At 40.4% G+C, this 27,622-nt stretch overlaps 2 protein-coding genes across 21 annotated transcripts in view; one reads left to right on the top strand and one right to left on the bottom strand.

The window, feature by feature from the left end:
- Nucleotides 1-21,963, bottom strand: part of dst (dystonin) — a 76,243-nt gene extending 54,280 nt beyond the window's left edge. For 7 of the 17 annotated variants that reach the window (XM_085922626.1, XM_085922624.1, XM_085922612.1 and 4 more), the window contains exons 1-13: nucleotides 21,739-21,963; nucleotides 21,486-21,517; nucleotides 20,330-20,518; nucleotides 18,159-18,372; nucleotides 8,994-9,055; nucleotides 7,738-7,827; nucleotides 5,465-5,542; nucleotides 4,387-4,479; nucleotides 1,138-1,304; nucleotides 654-766; nucleotides 453-559; nucleotides 257-376; nucleotides 79-174 (exon numbers count right to left, since the gene is read on the bottom strand). In XM_085922626.1, the coding sequence (XP_085778752.1) occupies nucleotides 79-174; nucleotides 257-376; nucleotides 453-559; nucleotides 654-766; nucleotides 1,138-1,304; nucleotides 4,387-4,479; nucleotides 5,465-5,542; nucleotides 7,738-7,827; nucleotides 8,994-9,055; nucleotides 18,159-18,372; nucleotides 20,330-20,518; nucleotides 21,486-21,517; nucleotides 21,739-21,922 (1,545 nt within the window). In that variant the 5' untranslated portion in view covers nucleotides 21,923-21,963. Of the gene's footprint in view, nucleotides 1-78; nucleotides 175-256; nucleotides 377-452; nucleotides 560-653; nucleotides 767-1,137; nucleotides 1,305-1,785; nucleotides 2,594-4,386; nucleotides 4,480-5,464; nucleotides 5,543-7,737; nucleotides 7,828-8,993; nucleotides 9,056-15,385; nucleotides 16,090-16,894; nucleotides 17,123-18,158; nucleotides 18,373-20,329; nucleotides 20,519-21,234; nucleotides 21,379-21,485; nucleotides 21,518-21,738 lie in introns of those variants that run through there. The other 10 variants (XM_085922621.1, XM_085922629.1, XM_085922627.1 and 7 more) reach the window with 7 other exon arrangements.
- A 102-nt stretch (nucleotides 21,964-22,065) lies between these two features.
- znf451 (zinc finger protein 451) lies at nucleotides 22,066-27,305 on the top strand. Of its 4 annotated transcripts, none has more exons than XM_085922632.1 (11): nucleotides 22,066-22,442; nucleotides 23,502-23,559; nucleotides 23,720-23,794; nucleotides 23,970-24,075; nucleotides 24,242-24,389; nucleotides 24,500-24,626; nucleotides 24,703-24,862; nucleotides 25,006-25,153; nucleotides 25,256-26,682; nucleotides 26,802-26,863; nucleotides 26,956-27,305. In XM_085922632.1, the coding sequence occupies exons 2-11, from the start codon at nucleotides 23,506-23,508 to the stop codon at nucleotides 27,007-27,009; spliced, it is 2,361 nt and encodes a 786-aa protein (XP_085778758.1). In that variant the 5' UTR covers nucleotides 22,066-22,442; nucleotides 23,502-23,505; the 3' UTR covers nucleotides 27,010-27,305. The 4 variants fall into 4 exon arrangements, with proteins under 4 accessions (XP_085778758.1, XP_085778756.1, XP_085778759.1 ...); XM_085922630.1 differs by lacking the exon at nucleotides 22,066-22,442 and adding an exon at nucleotides 22,713-23,068; XM_085922633.1 differs by lacking the exon at nucleotides 22,066-22,442 and adding an exon at nucleotides 22,717-23,068 and having other exon boundaries at nucleotides 26,802-26,867.
- Nucleotides 27,306-27,622: the final 317 nt, after the last annotated feature.

Raw genomic sequence — 27,622 nt, 5'->3', positions numbered from 1 at the left:
AACGACACGTTATCGGATTATGACAACCGATGTGGTTTTAACGACACATACCCAGCTGATAATTTGGAAATTGCGTACCTCAAGCATTTTGTAGAAATTTTTTATTCTTGTCTTCTCATTCTCTTTCAGTGGAATCTCATGTTCTTTAAATTGCAGGTATTGTGTATAAAGTGCCTGTGCGGAAATTACAAATCAACTTTCAGAGCTTTCATCCAGAAACAAAGATAGAGTCAGACATGACATTTTGGTTTGATACCTTAAGTTCAGCAGGATTGTTGGGGAATGATCTATCGGCCATTACGGCGACGTTGTGTTTGATCCATTGACTGAGGTATTTGATCATGTTCTGGTACTCCACCCATTTAATGTCGATATCCTGTTAAGAGCACAAGTATCCACATTAGCATGTGCATAAACAATAGATGCACTCGTGGGGGATGCCATGAACTTACATTGGGGCTAATTCCCTCTCCATCCTCGGGAACCTTCGGGAAAGCATCATACAGTGTTGACACGTATGTGATGACTGACTTTTCATCAGGAGACTGAACATCCACATCTAGTGTGAGAGATCAAGAACAAATTCAGTCACAAGATGTGGAGTGTATTCATTGGTCCAGCTACAGAATATAACAACTCGGGTAAAAACACACCTTCTGGGTCGAGCAGTCTAGCAACCCCAAGTTGCTCAGCCACACCGAATGCATTCTCTAAATTGGATCGGTTGGTCTGTGTCGAGACCCGGCTCATGTCAACTAAGTCGGGTCTGCAAAAGATGCAAGACAGAAATCCATGAAATTGTCAGTGATAAAACACACATGATCATTAATGTAACTAGAAAAACAGAAAAAAACACAATATGAAAGCAGTCAGTGTTTTGTTTTGAAGATAACGGCCAATAACATTTGACCAATTATAAAACTATATATTTTTTTATTTTTTATTATTGCATAGCAAATATATGTTATGATTTGTAGCCAGGCACTCCAGGTTTCTTCCATATTCCCAAAACATGGCTGTTGAGTTAATTGAAAACGCTAAATCACAGGCCAGATTACGATCAGGATTGCATTTAGGCTCCTCAGGCAATTTGCTAATGATCTCTCATTTGATGGATTCCTACTATTTTGTCCGTACCTGTATTTGTGAATAATGGCGTTGAAGAGCCTGCCATCCCTCCAGGATGTCGTAAAATTGTCACATCTAACACCGACGTAGCCCTCCGTTATCTGCTTGGACCAAAGCAGCAGCCTCTCTTTGGCAGTCATGTCCTGGGACTCACCTGTGACGTGAATTTCTGAAATCTGTAGCCAAAGAAAAATGACGCAATTGATTCAAACTTGCATGGTTTAGTTATTCAGTTACAATCGGGCATAAAAGAATTTCGTCGCAATGGTTACATTAACAGTAAGAGCAACATCTGCAACAGCATCAGATAAGGTTATGTAATAAATTACCCAATACAGTACTGAAGCCTAAACTAATCCATGACAGCTCTTACGGTCGGAGGATATCAGTTGGTAGGGGGAAAAAAAAAAAAAGACAAATTTACTATGCTGAACGTTGGCTGACGCGCACAACAATCAGAAACAGTTGTTATTTTGTTTTCTTTGCAGCCAAAGCAAATGATTTTAAAAGAAAACATGCATTATTCAAAACTTATTTTCTTTCGAGTAATGTGAATTCAGGTAGTGGCGTTTCTCAATAAGTGCTTTTTTTTTTTTTAAGGCTCAGTGTGATATATATATTATGTCCAAAGACATATAAACAGCATGATCTGTTTACCTCCCGTTGGCTGGGAATACATTTAACACGTTCAATGTGACCAGAGCAGGTCCTCCGCCTGGTCCTCCTGTGTGGCTGAGAGTCCCAAATAATCCTTTTGAATATTTCCTCACTCAAAGGCCCACCCGTACCCCTCTGAGTCTGTAACACATGCTCTACTGCTCCAAAACTAACAGCCCTCCTGAGCTGATGCCTGAGTAGCTTCTTTACAAGAACACCATCCTTAGGTTGGATACCTCCAGAGGTGATATGATGAAGCTTCACATCTTCAGTAGATCGGAATCTTCTGACATCTGGACAAGTGCTTCCAACCGTGCAAGTTAAGGTCTTAGCAAGGATTTCTTTTGAAGCATCAATGGAAGCAAATGCTTCTCGTTGACACTGGACACTGTCATTATCCTGACTGCTTAGATGTTTCTCTACCTCTGAAGGTTTTTCTAGAGTGTAACTTGCTTGGATGTCATCCACATGAAGATTCTTGACAGATTTCATAGGATTAGTAGATCTCTGCTTGTTTCTCCGAAAGTAGCGATGACGTTTGAGCTCTTTGGATCCGGGGCTAAGTGGAGCTTTCTTGGGGTCAAGGTAACAATCCTCCTTTGGACCCCCCCGTACACAGCCAAATGTATTCCCCATAATACATCAGTGGTTTCCAGAATTAAAATCCTAGCGGGTTGTTATGAATGAAAGAATCCGGCTCAATCTCATCTATACCACAAACAGGAAAGGCATCGAGTTTCCTTTCATTGACTCAGAAAACCGGTCAGGCTCTAACTCTCGATCTCTGTATGGCTCACTCGTGTGACCGTGGAATCCATTCCGACCTTTGAAACACTTCCTATGCTAATCCAGCACAAACATCATAAATGCACACGCAGCTGTGATCCACGTGTTTACGGCTCTCAGCTGAGCAAGGACAAAAGCTTGTGCACCGACCAGTTTGGGGTTGGCCGGTCAGCTTTTATCGACGCAATAAGCAAATGCACATTAAAGGTATCTGCTGGGTGATGTAATGAGGTCATGTTAGCCAAGGGAGAAATTTTAGGCTCAGCAAGTTGGCTTGCTGTGACCCAGACAGCGTTGCACTCAGCTATCAGACAGTGCGGGTCGACATAATCATCGCTGACAAATCCAAGAGAGCTTTGCCTTTGTCTTTGAATCAAGACACATACAATGGCACAGTCAGGGGCGGCTTTCACACCCACCGGTTAAAACAAACTCTTTTACGTGAACAAAGCAACGGCGTGGCAGCTCACAGAGTAATACACCCAGACCAGGAAGTGATTTGCCATATCAGACCATTACATCATAAGTACACAACTGGTGCAAGCACAACCCTAAAATCACAAAATATACTAATAGGTTGGAAGTGATTTGCCATTTAAGACCATTACATCATAAGAACAACTGATGCAAGCCTAACCTTAAAATCACAAATATAGTAGTAGGTTATTAATTCATCCATTAGAGTTAAAAAAAAATATTTGTTTGGTGTAATATGTAATATGATAAAACAATGTTAGGGTTAGTGAATGTGTTTCTGAAACTAATTTACAGTATATTGCTATTGCCGTTGATCTAATGTTACTTGTGTATCCATTTGTCTATCTGTATATGTGATCATCTGGATCTCACAAACCACTTATAAACTTTATAAAACACATGAAGACAAAAAAAACTTGAGAGCAACACCTAGTCAAGATGCTTAAAGTGATAGTCGACTCTTTTGTAATGAACACGCACAGCCACTTTGTGTAATCAAATCTTATCGGCGGCCTCTTAGGTACACATAGGATGGTATGACTTTTACAAAGATCCAGCAGTCAAAGTGAGGAGTAAACACTCACTAAAGTGGCAGTATATAAAGTTCATTAAAATCAATAAAAGAGTCACCACAAGCAATGGGAAAATCATGCCTCCAAAACTAAACAGGGATGTGTCAACCAAAGCCAGTCAAAATAACAGTATGGTCATATTGTCAATCTTATATAAGTAGCAGTTTTCTCAGAAAGCCAAGGGTGTATTTTAGTCTAAAATGTCTCATTGCTTTCTCCTGCCACGCCTGGAAATCAAGAAGGAACAGGCCGTTGGCTGGAGGATAGACTGCTTGAGGGCTTGCGTGACTGAGAGTTGGCATCATAGACACTCCTTGTCAATGAGGTCTAAGAAAGGTCGTCTCTGTGGTTCTACCCAGGCACTCTCGTTTTAGATACAGGTACGTATTATCATGAAAAAAAATGGTTGAAAATTACACGTAAATAAATAAATAATGCAGGAACCTCTATTATTGTCTGCATAATCAATCAAATGGCTTCACAATGTTTGCCAAGAGGTGATTGGCAGCTTTTTTACTTTACCTAAATACCTGTACTCGTGACTTTGTACGCTTGGCTGGGTAATTTAGCCAACAGAAGATGTTGGATATATTGTTATTATGAAAATACTATTAAAAAAAAAAAAGGTTTGAATATTTTTCATTTGGAACCTCAAAAAAGTAGGATGACCTAAATTAACATCATTTTAATTCCTGACCTCATTGTGACCTCAAACTATCATGCATTGTAACTCACATTTGTGTTATTTGACAATGATCACACTGACCTGAAAGTGCAGTATTATAGTCCAGATCAATCCCAGGGTCAGTTTGGGATTACCATCTGTGATGTCATCATTTCTGATATTTACAAGTTTGACCTAGAAATGAAAAGACACATTATTGTTATTATTTAAAAAAAAAACACAACTTGATGACTATTTGGGTATAATATTTTGGTATTTTTAAAACTTGACTACATGTTTCCATTTGTCCACAAGGTGGCAGACCTGTCATTGATGGAAGAAAACATGGGACTATAATAATAAAAGGGCTACTGACTGAAGCATCAGACAGAAAGCACAATCATGGATGAATGATGCCACAACCTGAAACGTTTATTCATCCATCCCAATCAATAAAGATATTGAAATCAATTTGATTTTGGCAGATATACGATGAATGTGGTCTGTGGATGAGACAATAGAAGATCTCCATGGTGCACATCTATGACTCCTTTGTTTGGTGCCTGGGCGTCACATGTGGCAACAGCTGAGGCATTCTGCACTCATATCACCATGAATTTCGAGGGGGAGGGGAGGGCAATCAAACCCCTTCGAAAACCCACTGATGGGAATTTGAAAACCCAGCGATGGGATTTGAAGGCAGTGCTCCTTCAGGGCTTGCAATTACCAGTTGTTACTGCAATTGAGGTTTTATTGAGGAAAACATATAAAGCCTCCAGTACAATATATGCCAGGTGGGAAATGTGATTTATCACATGCTGTGTGAAAAAGCTGTTAATGCAATAAACAATAACTGAATATTAAAACCATTTAATCAGATTTTGAGTTTTATTTCACATCCTTTGAGGTGGTGTATGATAATCATATATAAAAGCTCAATCATATCTCAAAATACTTCTGGACCTAATGGTCTGTTAATGTCTCTCATGTAAAATTGTAAAAGGACAAGTAATTGATTTCATAATTCAATCACGTTACCAGATAAGACACAAAAGTTAACTTTTATATAATGGTAAATTTTTTGTTATTTCACAGTCTTTCTCCAAGTTCAGCGATTCTTGTAGCAAATCTCGGCTCCAGCCTTCCTACTTTGAAAGGTTGCTTGCACACAGAGTCTTACCTGCCGTCTCTTTAAATAATCCAGTGCTATCTGTACATTTTGGAGCCTGTGGAAGCGCATTCTTCCTCTCTCCCGAGGCTGCGAACAAGAGGACAAAAATGATCAAGTTGAGTTCAACATCAATGGTCCAAAAAAAAAAAGAAATAACAAAGGTTTAGTAGCATGTAAGATACAGGGCGTGCGTCCGCTATCTTACTCACTAATCCTTTTCGGTCACAGTTAAGGATAATAACATTTTCTAATAATTCCACCTTTAACATCATGCTCTGAATGTGTAAACGAGATGGTACTTTTATTCATTACAGGTATGCTTTTCTCCAAGCCACCGTTCAATTTCTTGCACTAATGCTCACTGACGTTCAGGTCCCCACCCACACGGCAAAAAAGGAATGAAATGGAAAATGCAATCAAGCTAGGATGAGGCAGCAGCGAAAACCACATTGCGCTGCATTCAGATTCTCTAAACAGCAGCATTTGAAATCATTCACTTGTGAAGCCATCATTTGAAGCGAGATGCAAAAATAGCTGAAAGCAGAAAATGAAATATCACATGGAGTTAGGGAAAGATGGGTTGTTGTTTTTTTTAGTCTGCACATATAAATGCAATTTTAGCATGAAAGTGCATCATCAATTTATTTTAAAACCTTGCATCGATAAATGGGAGAATTCCACTCAGTCTATTAATACAACCCCCAATTACAACGATGTTGGGATGTTATGTAAAACGTAAATAAAAACAGAACACAAGAATTGCTCATAAGGTGGGATTGTTTCTACACTTGTGCTAAGTGGCCACTGCACACTATCGTGTCAGTTGGTTATGAGGGCGTGGGAATGGGCAGTCCACACGTACCCCCTTGTCATCATCCAGCACGCCGCCATGCCGCTCAACTGCGCATGCTTCTGTCCCACTCACCAACCGCAATGTCTTCAGGACATCGCGCTCCCTCGGCTTATCAGGCCAAAAGGCAACACATGGGAGGAGGACGACGAAGGGGGAGGAAGACAGACAGCGGCCAAATCAAAGAAAGTCAGAGAATGGACAGAAAAACAACCGAAGAGCAGAGAAGACGAGGGGATAAAGAGAGAAACAGCAAACTAGATAGCTGAAGAATGAAAGTTAGTCACAGTGGAAGTAACTAATAGGGCAATGTACATGGGAATACATGCCGTTTGCAGTTAAGAACGTGATGACATGATGATTACGGATGGAATGTACAATAGTGCATGAAGGTTTTAGGTCACCATTAGATTTGTTGTTTCGGTGAAGATGACATAACAGTACACATACTCTAGAATTATGACAACAGTACAGTTTTACTTTGGGCTGCCCCTCTGACATTTATCATTCACTATGTACACATTTCATATTGCTGAAACGACAAACACCACTGAAACATGAGACCACAACCATAATTTTTTTTTTTAAAGGTACAAATTTGACCTACCCTCAGAGTTCACAATTTGTTTTTGTTTTTTACAAATATGATATATAGTATTATGATACAGTATAACAGTATAATGGTAATAAACTGATGACTAAAAGTCATTCAAATCACTTCTATCTTTTAGATTTACTGTGCCATTATTGCTGACATTAAATGCTGTAAAAAAAGGAAGCAAAAAAGTAATTAAAAGAAACACGCTAGTGGTGGCCTAAGACCTTGGCATAATACTGTGTCAATATTCTATCGATATGGTAAGAGTGGAAAGAAACATGCAGCAATATTACGGCAGCTACTGTATTACAGTGCGCAATCTCTATACTTCACATTTTTTACCCGCAATCTATTTCATTCCTGTCCATCTATGGGAAGGAATTGACAACTTGGCTCTCTATAGATGGAGAATATTGACTTTTAGGCGGTTAAAATAAGATGTAAGCATAACACTAATGTGTTTAATACAACTATTCATTATTGAAGCGCAAAAGACAGCCCAATCAATTATAACAGCCAGCAGAAGGACAGTTAAAGTGTTGCTCTGCCATACTGATGGTGAAATGTAATAAGCAACTAGTTATTCTAATTTCATGCTTTTAATTTTAACACACTTTAGAATTAGTGAGTAAATAAAGCTGCTAAGCAACTTTAATAATGATTGTCATTACTTGTTGGCTATGAAGTACGTAATTGTGAAGTCCTTTAAGCAAACATGGAAAAACGTTTGTGACATTATTTTGACTTTCCCAAAATAGGAATCGAATAATATAAATAAATCGTTTACAATACGATTACAATAAAAAAGACAAAAATGAATGGATAGCAACTTACCAGTTTGTCTCCAGACAAGACCTCGAGCAGCGAGATCAAGTTATGTCCATCTCTCAAGTCTTCATACAGGTCATCTATATGCTTCCGTACCTGAGAGAACAGGTCAAAATTCAAAGAGGCTGCAATAAAAAACAGAACATTTGGGACATTTTTCTTCCTGGCTCCCCATAATATTTGGGAAGCAGTGGCGGAGCTAGAGGGGGGGCCATGGGGGCATTGCCCCTCCCACCCCACAAATATGGTATATTATCCACATTTTCAGAAGAATTTTGGGGCTTTGTATTTTGTTGTTGTTTTCTAGATCCCCTAAGATATCCTTAGCTACCTATGTATATGCCAGAAGAAAAATACTCCTGGCGCCACCAGTGTTAGGAATTCATTAATCAACACCAGTAACTCTAGATTTGTTAACCATGTAAAATCAAAGCATTATCAATAGTTATGCACTTGAGCCAGAGCACTTGACAACTTCCGGGCCTTTCTCCTTTCAGGAGACTGTCCTTCATGGCCCAAATGACAGGCCTCTCCAATGAGCCTCCTGCTGACCTGCTTTCACACAGGGCTTTCAACACTGTAATCCCACATACCAGCCACAGCTGTAGAGCCAAAATAGACCTGCACCCTGCACATGTTATTGGGTCAACCAAGTGGATTCCCAACTATTACTCAGCATTTATGATTTGTCAGGCATGGGACTTAGTTCTAAAATACTGACTGCCTCTCAGAATTAGATTTTTTTTTAACAGGGAACACCATTGACTGGTGGACAGACAATTTTCAGGATCTTTTAGAATGATGTTGATGGCATAACATGACATGTCTTGGCTGGTCAATCAATATCAAATGTGCCTGTATTATCTTTTTTGTTTTTCTTTTTAAGAATTATCAAGATGCTTTCTAATTAGCACCCTTTTACAAGCCAGTGAACCATCAAAAATAATTTATATGGTGAAAGTATTATCTATCGTGCATGCTTTATTATCATCTGCTTTAATAAATGAGACGAGGCATGCCAGCGCGTGTCTGTCTGCTGTAATGTTTTGTTAAATTCCACACACGCATGAAACATCACAGTAAACAACTCCAAACAAAATACACCCTGGATGACTTCTTGTGCCAAGATTTCATAACATCTATGTATACATCTTGTGCATGTCAGAGCCCATTAGAATGTGTTATAGTAGTTATTGAAGACAGAGATTTCAACATAATGGAAAATTAGTCTCCAAATTATTATTCTTATATTAGCTACTTACCTTCATCAAATGTTGGTTTATCCATTTTGTGAATGTCTTCTTTTGCACTCTGTCCCTTTCATCTGAAGAAGAGAGAAAAACATATACCATCTTTAGTTTATTTTTTGGACACCAGAGACGATCGGGAAACAACGCTTTCGTCCCTCAGCCTTGCTGTTCTTTTTAAGCCTTATGTCATCTTATTGCCATATGTACTATTACAGCTCTAATGCATGTTTTATTTGCTGAATCACTTCATATTAAGATTCTAATAACAGCAGATTCAGCTCCACCCGCACAGGATACGTTTGGCAACATATGGATGGATGGGAAAATTCACACTGTGCCTGCATTCTAAAAAAAAAAATTCTAATTACACATTCTGCAGCCATCTGTTTCACAGTTGTACTAAAACGACGGCATCCAATATTAGTAACGCTACCAGTGAATGAAAAGTGAAAGGAAAAAAGGGAAAAATTGCATAACTCTCTATGCTGACCAAATTGTTCCCATCCCCAAAGCAATATGATTCCCAGCAGTGACACACATTGCATGTAAGTCAGGAAACAAAGGTGATGTTTGTTTTCAAAGAAATGAAGTCTATTCAAAATTATGATAAATAAAGTCAAACTCCAACACAAGTCAGGCCAAAAAAACACATTCTCCATTAATTTCGCTGGCTCCAATCAAAAGCTCTCTAAATTACACCCAGTGACTGCCAAAAAGATCACACCCTATGACGATTACTCAAAAGAGTCAACCTCAAAAAACAGCTTATTTATCCCTTTGCACATTGCAAAACTGTGAATCATCACCTAATCGCAAGTTAAACTCATAATAAGCAAACAATTAGAATTGTGGTTATATAAGTAAGTATTACACAAACGGGGAAAATACTGACCCATGCAACACATTAGAGTTACCAGGTGAGCCCTGAGTTCCCTGTCGGTTTCAAGCAGGTACTTCATCGTCTCTACCAGCTCCGGAGGGCTATCAAGGAGAACTTGCTTCTTCACGTACAAAGATGCCATTTGGATAAGCGACTGAGGAAACAGCCTCGATTTTTTCTGCCTGCCTTCCTACTAACCAGCCTCTGCATCACAAACGAGTTCTGTCAGGTTTTCCACAGCGGGCGACTCACTATTTGAAGCTGAGTTTAGTATTTATTCAGCAGTAAAGCTTTTGGATGGAAAAGAAGAAAAGTACAGCGTATTCCAGGGTGGTTCCAAGTAAGTGAGACAGGCACAGAAGATCCTGATGGAACAATGTAGCATGATTGGCTCACTTGATGAACGAGATCTTATCTGAGACACCTTGGCCAATACAGATGTGCTCATAATCATCTCCGTTATGCAAATGCCACGAGTCATAAAAGTGTTAACATGCAGCAGGAATGGAGCAATAAACATTAGTTTTGGAAAATCCCAAATGGTGCACTTTGAAGTAACGGATTATTTTTGCTTTGTTATAATGTGGAGGGAAACATGTTAAAATGTGAGCTCAGAACAAATAATCATATCACTCAAACAGAAAAGGAAAACAATGTGAGTATCCAAAGGTAAGTAAAGTACTTTGCCTTGATTTATGATGTAATTATGCAAACAGTGCTTCTGCCAGTGTGAATCCACAGCAGGATGACACCATGTTACACCTCTTCCCCACAAGGACTTTGATCATCTTATGAATAAATCAATCCTATCGATCGGCAAGGAAAGCCTTCCAGGAAAAGCAGCGTCATTCTCATTCTACACTGGGACAAAGTCAGCAATGGATGACTGGCTTTCACAAATGAAACAGCTCAGTACAAGACCATCTAATTGTTTCTGCATCATCCACTATCAGGCTGCATCCATCACATTAGACAGTGTCAATAAAACAACAAAGCAGGACTTTAAAAGATTGACATGAGGGTGCCTTAAATCTTAATAGAAGAAAAAAACAATTTCAAGCAGTATCGAAAATAGATGGAGAATTGAATAAATTGTTTCTTTGTTGTGACTGTTTTCCATGACAATTTCCAAAAGAGGTTGTTTGGTCACATTAAAAGATAAGCACATGACTTCTGACCTTAGTCAAAAACTAGTCTAGTGGAGTTATAGTGTAGTGAAGCAAAATGAATACTATCCAGGAAAATAATAATGGATGGCTTCAAAGATCTATATTACGTAATATGACAGCAAGTTATATCCTCACTGTTTTGCGCTGGTATACATGAATGAGTGGGTGCGTTTTGTCCCCGTCTACACCCGGTGGCCCCTCGCGTTAATGAGTGCACCAAAGCGAGCGCCTGGTCGAGACACTTATTTGTAGACCTCAGCAAAGCACATGTGCGTTGCTATAAATAACTACAACCCTAAACCGTGATGCCCCTGAAAAGGCACACATCACACACACAAACTTTACTTTCCATTCATACGGCCAACAGGCTGAGTTAGTTGAGGATTTGAAATCAGACTTTGGTACATCTGCTGACCATTAATACTTGTAATTAATATAAAGTCCTGTGCAAAATTCTTACTTTGTTGTTTTAATGACCTTTTTCACAGTAGTGATTTGGCCATAGTAGGGAAGCCACAGTAAGCAGGATTACACTAAATACATGAAATTAATTTCCTCGACATTGAAGAGGGTGTAAGTGCCCATTAAACATACAGAAGTCTCGATGATATCAATGGAACAGCAAAGCCCCAGAATTACAATTATAAAGGACAAAGTCCGTCATCCTGTGTGAAATTGGAGATTGCCGGATACCTGGCAAACAGATATACCAATCCAAATATGACAATTTGTCGTTGGTGCCTTTTCTCACCGTTGCCAGCAGTCAACTGGCTGACACAGGATCACCTAACATCTAAAAGTGGGCAAGACCTTTGCTCAGTAATACATACAGCAAGACATCCAATGTTGTACTGTCTTTGCAAGTCATGACAGGACCAAGACGAAATGTATATTCTCATTGCACATTTTGGAAAGCTGAAGTATAGATTGCCAAATCTTCTGAAGGATGATTAGTCAACTCAAAACGCATTCCATGTCTGTCTCAATTTAAGGCATCTTGCCATCATGACATCATTCTAAGCTGTAAACAAAAAAAAAATCGAAGCAAGATGGTGCATTTTTGTCATTCTTGCAGTGACAATAGCAGTCGGCTTCTTCTAAAGGGAAAGACCGCTTCACAAATATGTGACAGAAAGACTTGAATGGCTAAAACATGTTTTGACCTTTCAAAGCACACCTTAAATTGTGTCAGTAGTACATTTTTTAAGTACTAACTAAAAAAAAAAATACTAACCCTCCCCCCCCAAAAAATGTGTAATTAAATTCTGAGTTAAACATGCTAATCCTTCGCCCAAACATATCTGAACAACCGTTTTAAAGATCATAACAACAATCATTGCAACAAATCAATTTCCTGTTGCCATTCCAAAATAAATTGTAAGCATGTGCACTGAGCAGAGAAAGGCGGTGCATGCCCGAGCGGAAGGCTGCCTTGGGTGCAGCGCGTGAGTCAGAGTCGGTCTCGGAATAGATGATGTCATGTGAGACAAATTGAAAAGAGCAGTGGATAGGAGTCCGGTCCTGTTGCTTTTCTCATCATCACCATGACAACATATAAATACAACACAAGCATGACGCAACTGCATATGACCGCATTGCTGGTATACTTTGCAATTAAAAATCAGTACCAAATATTTTTAGCATTTGTATCAATAAAAGCACGCATTAAAAGATTAAATTAAGGATTTCAAAGGAATTAAGACTTAAAGGAGTCAATTCTATTTTGAGTTCATTGTAAATCACAGTTCATTTAAAATGAAACTAATGGGAAGTCATGTCCTACATAGCAGGGCTCGTTTACAAATACACGTGAGATTATGTTATCAGACCAAACCATTGTGAAACATTACATAATATACTCTGAAACAAAATCTACAGTAAAAGTGTTGAAATGGATGAAGCACCTTCTTGTTACGTGTGAACAAGTTGATTTAGAAGGTCACTGCTTATTTTGGTGGAGCGTTCAACCACTAACTGAATGCTTTTGCAGTGCTTGGATGGTAAACTGTTGAGCAAGAGAGAGCACCTTCAAAAGTGTGTTTAAATGTCAAATAGTCAGTCAAAAGGAGTGTCAGCCACTACTACCAGTCAACTTGACACATGAACAAGTCTGTGGAACTTGCTCCCATACAAACAAAGTGTCTTTTGTGCGATAACAGACAATCTCCATGGAGAAGATGACGGGCGGGTCGCTGAGTGGGTCGTTCGAATGTGATGAGTGGGAAGTCGACATTGGCGCAAAAGGGGGTGAGCAGGGCGACGCCCAGGAGGACACACAAAAAAAGTGACAGCAAAAAAATCTAATGTCAAAAACACTATCACTGTTGGACGAAACCACATGAGCAGTTGCATGTAGATTAAGTCAATGGAAAAAGTTCTTGTCGATGCCCTGCGGGGGAGCAGCTGCATGCAATGCTGGAAGACTGCATGTCCGTCCATCTTGCCAGTCACGCCTGGCAGAGGGGAAATTGCAGTGGCGTCACCTTTCTCAGTTAACAGATGGGAAGCTGAAAGAACTTTCCACTGGGGCCCTACTTTATCAACTTTGTCCGGTCAGGAGAGACTGCTGTGGCAGGATGAAGGAGAAAAGACTGCATGCCAGGAAGCGTCTGGCAGATAACACCACCGGCGGGCAAGTAGAATCCAGAATATGGATTCAATATGATCTGAGCCGGCAGATTCAATCCGTATGTTCCGGGTCACAAAATATCACCAAGAACCCTCCTTGAGGTGTTGTGAAACATTGTTAAAGGAAGGGGAGGGGGGGGGGAGGATTTCAAGTGGCAACTTTGTTTGCATAAGATCAAAACTCTTCTTCCTTATCATATGCATAGCCATAGAAATGTGTTTGGAGATAGTAATACTGTCATTCCAACCCATTAAAGAGTTTGACTGCCGTCAAACATTTATTGCATTGAAACTTTGGCAATTTCAAGACAGTCGACTGTTTGAGAGCTTGATAGCCTACCAAACAGGCTTTGCTAGAACACAGCCCAGCACTCTACACACTTACTCCGGAAATTCTGTCTTTGTCATTCCACATCTGTATTGTCTATTGTAAAGCCACTTGTGAATTGCAGTGTGACAAAGAGTAAAGTTATGTTTGTCACCTCTCATACCTAATTAGTGAGACATTCTTGCAGGCGAGCATAGACTAATACGTGCCTGTCTCCATGCAAGTTTGGCTATGCTGTGTCACAGTTTAACCGTGACCTCATCTTTCGCACATTTCAGATTGTTACAGTGCAGGTATACATAAAAACAGACATAAGTCGCCATGTAATTATAAACCTGACACTCCACAAAGTGACAGTAGCTCCTATATGTGAAGAGGTCATTAAAAATGACCATTTAATCTGCAACTACTGTCATATGTACATTAGTTACGGTGGTACAAAGAAATAAAATATCTTTTATAGTTGATTCCTCTGGCTGCTGGTTTGTTTTTGTGCTGGGGTTGAGTTTGCTACGGAAATGTGTTCTTTTTCTAGTTTTTCCATCACATGGGGAAAAGCTCAAGGCGTGAGGTCATCATAACAGCAAGAATTAAAACCATGTCAAAGAGACAATAAGAGTCTGCCTTACTGGTAACCATTTGTTTATCATGACAGTTTTATATTGAGAATATCTAGTAAAACTGGACCCAATTGCCAAGCAATATGCATTATTTGGCAACAAGGTTGGGACTGGTTGTTCCTTGAGCTATACCGTTGCTGGTCCTTTATGCTTTGTCTTTTTAGTATGTGTTTATTCTGTCGTATAGACCTGCTTATACCTTTTATTATGTCACCTTTATTCTGTCATATAGGCCCAATATATCACCATATATAAGCTTAGGTTACTCAGTGATAAGGTACCACAATGCCAGATTTACTTCCAGGTAGAATGTCGAGTTATCTTCCAAAATAAGCATTACTATTGTAACTTTGTGAAGGGTTGTATTGGATCTACTTAAATACTGATGTGTGCAGGTATAGCCAGTATCTGCATACATAGCAAACAAGCAAACTCCACACACACAAGATCATAGCTTTAAACCCTCAACCTTATATATTCTATCCAAATAATGTAAAGGGAAAGCAACATTTTGTGTAACCTAAAAAAAAAAAGTGGATTTTCTAATACATTAAGAATGCAACAAATTTAATAGTCTCCAGCTTTGGCATCTTTAAAATGTCTGCCTTGTCTCTGCCTAATCAGATAAATGGTGATACATTCTTGCAAGGATCATGTACAATGCTATCATGTCAATTAGTTGGAAGTCTACCAAGGAAAAATCTACCCCCGTGCACTTCACACTTAACATTAATCACTATCCAAGAAGAAGAAGAAAAAGTGAGTAAAGCATGCCTTACCCTTCTTGATAAAGTTCATCTTTAAAGCAAAAGTCTGGGAGACTACTGTAAATCCTGATGTTCAATAGCAAAGAAGTCAGCTCTTCTGGCTCATTATGCTATATCATATGATCGCAATGGAGTCGAACCGGGGTGTTTAATACCACAGCTGACCCAGCTTGTGCTTAGAGCAGCTGAGGGAATAAACTCATAAATGCATCTTTGTATCCTATCTTGTCTTTTTTTTTTTTTTTTTTTTGCTATGCTTAGCTTGCATGTGCTTAGAGGAGACACAAGAGTTAAAAGCCCGGTTGTCAGGTTAAGTTTAGTTCCACAGGATCTCCACCCTTTGGCCTGGCCTGTTAACTCATGTGCATGATTTTGTCTCAGTAATGTAGTCTGCTCATGTGCGCCACATCCATTTCGATGCAGCATCTCCTCAAAGGAGGAAACGCCTAATCGTGCTACTTCATTGTCTCATCTGTCTCACGATAAGATCATCACATAGGTGGACCACCCTGAAAGGAAGGTCTACTACTGCAGTATGTGTTTTTTTTGTATGCATTATCTTTTTATTCAGAAGATATCTTCAGAATAAATCCCCTAACCTAAGTGAATAGCCACACTAAAACCATAGATCTCTTCTTTAGACCAAAACTTGCCAAAGTAATTCAGTAAAAGATATTAAATGTAAAAACCAACAACACATTTCACAGCATTTTGCCATTGATCATACATTATACAACCGTTTTGGCTAATATGGCTATGATTTAAAAAAAAAAAAAAAAGATACCTGAGTAACTAAAGAAGCTCATTTTTTGTCACTGCATAAATAAACTTGTTTCTATTCAGAACATTTTAGTTGTGCATCAAACAGAAGCATCACTTTCAGTACAATTTGGAAAAATTTAAAGAATGAAAGCATTCAGTTCTATTATACCCACAAGACCTGAAATAAATCTATACACATTAGAAGTCTAATAGATATTGTTCAGCAAAAATGCAAGTAAAATATTCTTAAAAGCACAGCTCCCTTGACACTAATTAGGTTTATACATTTATCGACAGAAATACAAATAAAATTACTGGGACACCGGACAGTGGCGGTATTGATATCTGATGTTGGTGTATCAGTGTCACATAAAGCAATATATTACAATATCAATATGATGCCCAACATCATCCGACAAATTATTCATCACAGAAAAAGAGGGTTAGGTGTGCCTTCTTGTCACTATACAAACTACACACCATAGGTTTTTTTTTATTCTAACACTACCTCCACACATCATCAGAACAAGCTTCATACATCATATTACCGAATTGTCAAATGAATCTCATCATATATGATGAAACATTTCTACCTTTCCACAGCACGAGAGGGGAGCAGACAGAGAAAGGGGAAAGGGAGGGGGGGGCTGGCTGCTTGGGAGGGTGGGTCATGCTGGCATTTATTGAGCTGTCAAACAGCAGCAACCGGACAACGTTTGAAACCTTCACCACAACCAACCAACACTGCAATCAACGTACCTTTGTATTTTTCCAAAACGTCCTCATAAGCCTGGAGGTATTCCTTTTCGTCCGAGAGAACATAGCCTTGCGCGGCGTGCTGAGCCATAACACGGCCTCCACACACTGGACGCTCAACAGTGGCGGGCAGGGACACAGCATGTGTGTGTGTGCACGCGTGCGCGCGTCTGTAATTTTTTTTGTGCGTGTCCAAAGCTTGTGTGTATGTGGTGGCTCCTCAAGAGTGATCAGAGCTGTTGTTGCGCTGGAGGAAACGCCCTACATCCCTCCCTTGCGTGCAGTTCGTCCAATAAGACCAACTTCCTGCCCGGACTTGACTGGATTGATAGGAAACAAGCGGGCGGACCTGCACACGCTGTTAAAGTGACGCTCCTCGCATGTCATCCTTGCAGGATCATCCTGGATGATTTGGAATCTTCTATTATTGTTCAAATCTGATGAAAAAGTAGGATTTGTTGGAAATTGAAGTCAACACGTGGCCTCGGTAATCATCCTTTGGACCGATTCTACAAGAATGACGCATTAGTTTTTTGCAGCGTCCAATAGAGGCGCTCAGTCGCAGAGCCGGTTTGAAACCTACCAAACGTGCAGGACTTTATTTTCCGAAATTCTGATGGGCTTGTTACTTTTATCAGCTAACAAACAAATGATAGACTAGCCGAGCCTAGACTATAGACTTGACTATAATATAAATAGAATATATGTAGATAAAAGGTATAAATTGTGTGAATATAGGTTTGATATCTAGATTCACTTCCCTGGCTGTTTCCAAAGAAGATGGAAGTGGAAAAATTGGACCTAACACGCCCCACACCAACAAATGACGGGACAGTGTCGTGTTAATATACCTAATAATTGTGCCTTAATTCATACTGATGTGCCATCCTTTATTAATGATTTTACAAAGACATTTGAACAATTCTATTGGGGAGCCATAATGGGAAGAGTTCGGTGCAAAATGCGAAGCATTTGAGAGCCCAGACTTCAAGGCAAATTGAATACTATTTGCATGAATTATTGCAAACCAGCTTCATCAATCCATCTTCTGTATCTATCCAGCCATCCATCTATCCAACAAAATGCACAACCAGCTTCCTAATCCAAAATTCCACCACACATGCCACAGCCCCTCGCAGAGACCAGGGTGTGTCCGACAAAAAAAAAAAAAAAGCTCATCAAGATGTCACAATAAAGCCATGTGTGCGTCTGCTGTACTTGCACCCTCCCCATCAGTCACCCCGCAAACAACATAAGGAGCGCTCACCTGCGATTCTGAGCACCGCTCTCTCAGCCGGATCCAGCACGGAGCCTCCTTGAATTTTCCTCTTGGACCTTTCATGTCTGGGAAGGTTCCATGGCAAAGTGTCGCCAGGTGCCGGCGATGTCGACCCCGATTTGACGATGTAATCTTCCTCTTCGGATAAATCGGCAGAGGAAGACATGGAGCAGTGGAGGGAAGGGTTCCCCGAGCAGGAGCTCTGAGACAAAAGAAGATAATAATTAAACAAATCCGAATTTTGAACCAGTCACTGTGAAATGAAAGGACAATTGTGGAGGGAGAAAAAAAACCCAGACTTTTTAAAATTAGTCAGGCAATTGGGGTCAATTTGCGTAAAGTAAAATCATTTTCACAACAAAAGATCCCTAATTAACGGTAACATGCGATCAATAGTGTATAGCTCCCCCGCCAGGTCAACATCAAGACTTACCACGCTATACATGATACGAAGCAACCCCGCAAAAACGATCCTATTTTGCGCGTTATCTTCTTCCACCCTTCAGTCCCACATTGCGTGCGTCCACGCAGTGCCACGCCCTTGTGGGGATACTCCGGGCGGGTCGCAAATTGAGCGCATTTGATGCGAGGTGATGTCAGAGCATCAGAAGGAGCCGAAGGGATGGATGGGAGTGATGGCGAGCCGTGTGCTGTCGAGGCAGGCAGGCTGATCTGAGATGGGAGGGCAGGCGATTGCCTGTGTTCCCCCAGAGTCATGCGCGCCAGCCAGAGAAGAGGCTGCAGCCAACAGCGACCCACAAAGGTGTTGGCAGGATATAGACGCACTACCAGCCAGGACAAGAGCACCAGCGGGCTCCCGCTGACTGGCTTTAATGTATACAACATAAGGTGAGGGGGATTTGGACGCAGTTAGAAAGCTTTGATGAATGCGTGCCAACCAAGCAGGTCCGATATAGGCCAAAAAGAACATTTGCTTGCCTCTGAAAATGTTTTGAACAGAGCCCAATAAACAAGGCTGCAAAATCTCACACTGACTGGAATACATAAAGGGATTCTAATTTAAGAAATCGACTGTAAAAACTGTTCTGAGGTCAGTCAAACTGGTAATAATAGAAACCCTTTCATGTTTTTTCATGTTTCATCACGATAAAATGTGACAAGTTGCATTTTGTCATCTTTTTCTGCGTGCTTGTATTCCTTTCACAAAAGATACGATTATGATACTGATGATGAATTGTTAAGCACTATGGAGAAAAGTGTGTACCCTGAGTCAGCCTTAATGATTCTCTGTTTTATGTAAGAAGCAATCTGGACAGGGATAAGAATAGCTAACAGATTAGAGACCATCCCATGTTTTTTTTTAATTCAAGGCTTATCCACTGTTTTTACAAGAGAGCCACCAGTCTTAGCTCCATAATAATACCTCAAACTCTCCAATAAGATGCTGCATCTAGAAAAGTCAAATACAATTTAAATATAGAAAGTTTTGCATTTTTAAAAAGCATTTTTAAAAAGATTTGTGTGCACATTGGCAGCATGTTGCTACCCACAGCGTCCAGGGGAAAAAAAAAATGGATCACGATAGAACCTTTGAAGTTGTTCGAAGCACCCTCAAGAACAGACACATTGAGATGTGACCCAGCGCTCACAATTGTTCTGCTGGATCAATGAAAACAGAAGCTTGGACACAACTGTCACACCTGCAAAAGCGGCAGACAACTCTAATTTATTTCATTTTGAATGGTGTATTCTTTCATTAATGCATAGCCAGGTGATCCAATACTTTTGCCAATAGTAGTGTGGATTTTGAGTTGACTCTAATGGAAAACAAATGTCTTAGGTCATCTTAATAGCTTTCATATGCTATCCGCATTATTGCAGCACGACTAATGGAGGAGGCAGGAAGTTGCTGCACAGCCACGGCGATCGATGAGATCATTTTTCACATCCCACTGGATCGAAACCATGTAATTTCTATCACTTGCTGGTGACATTACTTGTAGCAAGAAAATGCCTGCATAGTTTATATACTGTGTGAAACACTACATGATATTTTCGTGTGTGTAGTACAATATGTCATGTTAAAAATGCTTTTAAATTGTTTGTATTGGTCTCTTTTTTTTGTATAACAAAAATCTTCAAAAGTTTATAGACTTGTAATATTTTACTTTGACCATTCACCTAAAGAAAGTACCTACAGTTTTGCGTGTCGGGGTGACTTGCACAGACTGATAGAACTCTGGCTGGACTCGCTTCTTCACTTTCCTTTTCCTGAGAATTGATGAGGAATCCGGCTCATTGTCCGGGACCGCCACCAAATTGGACTTTTCGTCCGTCACCCGAGCATGTGAGCTTCTCCTCGAGTGGCGTGGACTGTGTCTGAAGCCCTGGGAAACAGCAAACAATTAATTACAATATATATGATATGTTTGGTCGACATATAGTGGAAGAAAACGGAAATTCCAAAGACCACTCAGAAAGTCCAAAAAACACTCAGTTTGAAAGACACAAAAACTCTCCAGGGTATACAAAAACATTTGCTTGAAGGCTCATAAGTCATTTTATTATTTAATAAGAACTCAGGATCAGGAATCTGTGCTATAGCTGAATTCAGTTCAATTCACTTGTTATGGGATTATTTTTGTATTTCTTTTTGTATCATTATCCTTCAATATTTTAGTCACATTTTGGTAATTCAAATCATAAACCAAACATGAATGTGAGAAGCAACTGTATGACTTCAGCAATTATTCAATCGTTTCAAATTCATTTGCATATAGTCAATTACAAATCAAAGCAGGTTTGAATTTTGCATACATATGTTTCTCTTTCTAATTGTTTTTATTAAGCAGGTTTGTCTATTACAAATGTTTCACACATTTTGAGCGTTTTTGTTTTATTTTGAAAACAAAGTCCCGTAACCGGAAAAATAGATATCGAGGACAAGCTTGACTATAACCACAAAAACATTGTGCAGTTATTGTACAATGACGTGCTTAACATTTCTCTCTGAGAACAAATATCAAATATTACTTTGTATATTGTTGCAAAAACACTTTACGAGTGTTAAACCTGCTGAAAATGAAATTGCCAAATCACCCACATTATTGATGACATATGCGCACTGCGCACTTAGTAGTCCATAAATAGCAATGCAGTCTTTCGTAAAATAAACCAAATGTTTTAGCCATAACGGGTGCCATATTTTCAGGAGTCATTGAGAAATGATCAGGGGGGTAATTTAAAAATGTGCCTTAAGTTAAAATTTGTAATAATTATCTTCATCAATGATGATGTTGACGATCATGACGAAAATGACGTAGCAAACTGATAATGACAAAAGTTCATCCCTACCTCTGATCGAAAATGATGCGTTCGTAGGCCCACTACGGAATAGATAAAACAAGTTAGCCTTGGATTAAACGCAAGAAGCAGCGTACATAGGCAGATAAACACGTCTCATGGGAAAGGATCATTCCTAACAGCATCTTTGCATGCATGTAAGGCTCAGTGGGTTCTCAGCACCTACAAATAAATTATTGGGTTGCATGGAACAGACGTGGCATGGCATGAGTCATGAGGACATGAACAATTCTCCAACACTCACCGCGGCACTTGGAGCGCCCTGACAGCACTGATTTGATGGGCTGCTTCCCGCGAGCGACACTGCGTTGCCAGCTGCAAAAAAACACGATAGTGCCAACGGTCCCGAGTAAAAGCAACAGCAATAGCAGCGCGCACTGAACAGTGAGCGGCCTGAGGAGAACCAGAAACACGGCAGCGATCATCATCAAGCTGAGATGAGGCAGCCGAGACCCGCTAGACTCACACCTCCTCCTCCGCTCCCTCCTCCTCTCCCTCCTCTCCCTCCTCCTCTTCCCCCTCCTCCTCTCCCTCCTCCTCTCCCTCCTCCTCCTCCTCCTATGCCTCCTCCTGTACCTCCTCCTCCTCCTCTTCGGCCTCCTGTTCCTCCTCCAACTCCTCCACCTATTCCCCCTCCGCCACCTCCTTTTCCTCCCCCAAACCCAAGGAGGAGATAGGCACGGGGGCCCCGCTCACTGGGCCACTCGTGAAGCGCAAAAGAGATCCACAGCCCAGGCTACCGTGATACCATTACGTTGCGAGTGAGTCAGCAGCAAGTCTCATTTATTTCTGTAAAGGTGCAGGGAGAGACTCAGAACATTGCATCCAAGCCCTTGCGGAAGCTGCTGCAGAGATGCCCAAAAAGGATCAAGCTTTTGGATTTCTCTATGGCAGGGAGTGCTTAATATAAACTATATTGACCTGCTTTCTACGAGCTCTATAGCACATGTAAGTGCATTCTTTCTATGATTTTAAACTCAAGAGTTTGCCCAGGATGAAGGTAATATGCACGCACTTTCAGGATCAAGCAAACACCCCCATGCCAGTCTGATGCAATAAGGATTATGTAATTTTGGGGTGAGGAGAAACATGAATATCATGATGCTTTTTTTTTTTTTTTTTTTAAAGCAGTTTCTTAGCTGTATCTAAAGTTGCATGCCATCATGGGCAATGCATAGAGGAATCCATGTGACCCACCACAAGCTCAGTTGTCCAAACGGGCCTGCATACAAAATGCTGATCCATAAATGTGCACATATTTGCATTGATTCATCCCACCACGGGTGCGCACTGCGAGTAGGGACCATAATTCCATAGTGTGCACGTTTTAAAAATAATAATAATAATTTTGACTGAAATATATCCGCGATACATGTCTTAATAACAGTATCGATAACAGCATGGTTTGGGTAACCGAAACTAACTCAAACACCGCCCGCATGGGACACGCCGCATTATAAATGAGTGCTACCGCTTAAATGACGTGTCTAGCGGGCTTTGGCATTTCTTACGTGGAGCTAAGACCGTACGGTGGGATAGCAAATATAAGTCAACTGCGGAGTGCAAGCATAAAGGTAACGTTTTGTTTGATGATACACGTCACAACCCACAGAAGCTAACTTAAATTTCGGAATGCAAAAGTGAGCTCTCAGCTCCACATTTTGATCAACCCCATTAGTTTGCATCGTCAAAAGACAATTCTCTGTGCAAGTTGTAAAACGTCATAGTGGCATTAAGAGATAAGCGATAGAGATAAGGTAAGAAATTGCATTTTGCTTGCACGACAAAAATCAGAAATCAAATGTGCCCCTTTCGGGCGCTTTTTAGTCTTCTTCGGCTATTTATTAACTATTGTATATTCTCTGCATTAACTGGGGGCTCCCTCTAGCGGGAGGTTTGCATACTAATACTAATTTACTCAGCACATTTGAAGTCTTTGGTGATTGTTGTGCTAGAACTGCAAGTTCCTGGTCCCTCTGACTTAAAGTGTCATTTTTATTTTCACAGATTCATGTCTTCTCCAAATACACAGGATGATGAGGCAGGAGATGTGGTGTTTGTATCTGTAAGTCACACCGTTTAACTGTGTAAAACTCGTAACCATATAAATCTGAAGCAGCAATTCATAGATGTTTTTATTATTTCTATGTTTCTAATGTAATATATATTTGTATTCATTCAGCATCTCGGATAATCGTTTGAGATGTTCTACCTTGTACCCACAGGAAGGCCAGCTCAGCCCAGTGGAGTGTGTTGATCTGAGTGATAGTGACGATGAACGATCATCCTCATCAAGTATGGTAAGAGGTTAAAGTAAACAATTTAGGTCTGGTGCATCATTCAAAAATGCAATACCAAAACAGTTTCATTAATAATAAAGCTGGCTCGTACAGCAATTCAAAATTGAGGGATCTCAAAATTTATTTTGTTTTAATATATCATAAATGTCAGTTATTTTCTTACTCTGTTATTCAGGAGAAAGAAAAACTAAGACAGCCGGATCATGCAGTTCCCGGTAGTTCCACAAAAGAAGCTAACCTGGAGGCAAAGCGCCAAGTGGCACTTTGGCTAAAGCTGTCAGGTATTTCCTGCATCTGAATAATAATAAAAAAAGAACATTTCTTCACTACACATTCTGAAGTAAACAGCATCCTCATTAATTAGACCTGCACAGTTTACACAGATTTGTGTGGTTATACTTTACTATTGATTTACCTTATGATGAGATCTGCCTCCTTTTCTTGTAGATGTCCAGATCGAAAAGGTCAATTCTGGTTCTAAAAGACGACGGAGAGCTGCTCACCCCACGAAACCCTCGACTAAATACTTATGTCCTGTAATTAACTGCTGTCGTGTTTATGATAATGCACTTCTCCTTGGAGGGCATCTGAAAAGGTTGATTTTGTTTTCTAGTAGTTGTCTATGTCTTTGGGCAAATGTGAATATTTTGGTTGAAGCTTTCAATATTTTTTTATTTTCATTTATTTATTTTTTTACTTGTGAAGGTTTGACCACTCGCCTTGTGATCCAACCATCACTCTCAAGGAAAGTTCCACGAAGGTGTTTGCCTGTGTGGCCTGTTGTCGTCATTTTCAGACCCAAGAAGATTGGCAGGCACATCTCGAATTTAAGGTTTGTCCACTTTAGTAACTCATCAAATCCTCCTATGTTGTGCTCTGTTAATGAAACCAATGTTTTCATTTCTTAGGTGTCCTCTTCTCATCCCGAGGGTCACTCGATGTCTCAGCGCTATATATCCATTATGTGCTATGCCTGTCCTACCTGCTACCTGTTCTTCAACAAGCGGGACGATTGTTTTCATCACATGTCAGAAAAAAAACACTTCATAGAGTCCCTCAAAATGAGTGGTGAGACTTCTTCGTATGCATCTATAATATGATCTTCTGCTTTGAAAATAATTAGATATAGTGTATAATATGCCAATTGAGTGGTTAATTGATAGCATTAATGAGGTGTTTTTTTATTTATTTTTATTGCTTTTATTCCTTAGACTCCCAAAGAGAAGTGGTACCGGTTCCATTTCCACATCGTGCCATGAATCGCCTCATTGCCTTGTGCAGGGACACCCCATTCACTGTCCAATGCACTTTTTGTCATAAAGTGCTGACTTCGCATCCAGAAATTACAGCTCACTTTAAGTATGTTTCTGAAATGTATTTTTTTTATATGAATATGACCCTTGTTGAAAATGTGTTTTTTTTCCCCCCAGATCTTATTTTGCTATTCTGTTCTTTCCCTAGTGTCAAGTGCATAAATGGCACCGCAGTGGCTAAGGCCGATGCGACAGTGGTGCAGTTAGTGAAACAACTGCAAGTGCGAGGCCAGTGCTCTCGCTGCTGTTCAATGTTTTTGAGCCAAACAGAAGTGGAACGTCACAAAGAAGACACCCGACATGAGGTGGAGATCAACGGAACCATGGAGCAAGCTCTTCTTCAATTTGACAAGTTTCACGAGAAAGAGGTTATCTACTGGTTTAAATACGAGGAGAATCCCAGCTCTGGAATACTAATTAATAAAAGCGGCACCACGAAGAACGAGTGTGAGCAGGTACCCGCTAAACGGAACAAATTAGGTTCCTCCACCGCATGGTTCTGCGAGTGCGGTTTGAAGTTTTTGGACGAAACCTCAGCTAGTAATCACCTCTTAGCCGTGAACCAAATCTTCTACCAGTGCGGCGTGTGCGACAAACGTATGGGAGAATCTTGCATTGCCCGCTTGCACATGTGCCGCATTCACGGGGGCGCACATCTAGAGAATTTCTTCATCTACTGCTGCAAGTGCAAAGTGAAAATTCCTCGCCCGGCAGATGTCTTGCCACATGTGTCCGACGCACACACTGGGCACACGTTCTGCACTGAACGGGATGTGCCAGAGGATGCCCAGCCGTCGACCAGTAACATTGGTAAAATGGACTTGTGCACCACCTCCGAGTCCATACCAGAGGCGGCGGCGGCTTCTTCTTCCCGAGCGCTGCCTACGTGGATGTGCCGGATGTGCGAGGACGTGTTTGACTCGGAGGCCGCAGTTCGCAAACACTGCGGCGACCTGAGCAGCCATAAATTCCAGAAGTTTGTGTGCGGCCACTGTCCGCAGAAGTTCTTCAAGGAGTCCACCGTGAAGCGACATTGCGCCAACGAGCACGACGGGCAGATGAAGAGCGCCTACTTCTGCGGCCTCTGCAACAGCATGCAGTTTGAGTCCGAAGGAGAGTTCTTGCACCACTATGAAAGCCTGCACAGTAACGACTTCTACTGTATAGGCAACGACGAGCCCGCTGTGAGTAGCACACCTCTGGAACCATGTCCCTGCATGAACTCTGAGAAGAGCAGAGATGAACTGAATGTCATCTACACCCGCTGCATGAAGACACTGGCCTCTGAAGGGCTCTGTCAGTTCATGTGTGCTCCTTGCGCTCTTGGCGTGCACTCCTATGCTGAGATCAAGATTCATGTCAACACCATCCATCCTGCGTTGAACTTGGATAAAACCTTTGAAGTAGAATGCCAAACTTGCAGGCAAATCTTTAGGGATGTTCCGGAGTTCCATAATCACTATCATTCCCAGCACTGTGCGTTGGCGCCATGCGTGAGCTCAAGGACCTTCAGGAAAGATGCCATTAAACCACCACCAACACTGAAAAATGTGGAGGTCAAAGCGCAGCTAAATGGTATATGACTTATTTGTTTACATTTTTACATAATACAGATTAACAAGAAGCATACACGCAAGGGAGGATAAGTGGTACAGATACTATGGTTGAATGTATTTGATTGTTTTTTACCACAGATGCATCTGATGTAAAAGTGAAACACGAAATGGCGGCTTTGAGCGCAGAAGACCAAGAGTCAGTAGGTACATCATTAAGACCACGGATGAGACCCACACAGTATGTTAAACATGTTTGTCACGAACACTAAGGCTGCTTGCTTTTCAATTACAGAGTTACAAGAGGCTCTTCAAAGGAGCCTACTGGACTTCTGAGGAGACACGTTAATTCATCAGAGGGTTTTGCACGAGGAACAACATCACGTTACTCAGTTAGGATTTGTTGTTTCAGAGAGACCAGCTTGATGTTTAAAAGAATGCTTGAACTTTAAAAGGCATAACACACACTGGTCCACACCTTTGCTTGTATGTTTTGTTTTTGGAAAAAATCCTTTTATTAAAAAAAATAAAAACATTTAATTTAGTTTTGAAATTTATGTTGAGTATAGTTTCACTTAGAATCAGAGAAACATCTGATGTATAATTTCTAATGCGGTGTGACTCTTCAAATAAATTTCTGATGTTCTTGCAGACTTTTCCTGACTTTTTTTGTAAAATTTGTTTCTTACAGAAATTTGACAGATAGTTTTGTGTTAATAACAGCCTTTGGCTTTTAGAATTGCATTGTACTAAATTTTATTTGAAGTTTGGAGGTTGCTTGGATCACTCAAAGGGATACCTTTGCTGGAAGTGCTCAGTTTTCTTTTTTATATTTTATTAATGGTAGTGATAGCGTTGGTATTGTTGCTTTTTTTTTTTTAATTAGTAGTAGTAAATAATATATCTAAAAAAGAATATTACAACAATAAAACTTTGTAACGCGTTCCCTTGAGGTCTCCATA

This window comes from Syngnathus leptorhynchus, chromosome 10 (assembly GCF_054491065.1).
Source record: "Syngnathus leptorhynchus isolate UIUO chromosome 10, UIUO_Slep, whole genome shotgun sequence".
Taxonomy (NCBI): Eukaryota; Metazoa; Chordata; class Actinopteri; order Syngnathiformes; family Syngnathidae; genus Syngnathus; species Syngnathus leptorhynchus.
This window is presented reverse-complemented; position numbering and strand designations above follow the sequence as displayed.

What these genes read in the sequence shown, in the direction of transcription:
- znf451 (XM_085922632.1), top strand. Translation starts at nt 23,506, where the DNA reads ATGTCTTCTCCAAATACACAGGATGATGAGGCAGGAGATGTGGTGTTT. An exon ending in GAGATGTGGTGTTTGTATCT is followed by an intron (nt 23,560 to 23,719) that starts GTAAGTCACACC and finishes TTGTACCCACAG; the next exon opens with GAAGGCCAGCTCAGCCCAGT. An exon ending in GAAATTACAGCTCACTTTAA is followed by an intron (nt 25,154 to 25,255) that starts GTATGTTTCTGA and finishes TTCTTTCCCTAG; the next exon opens with TGTCAAGTGCATAAATGGCA.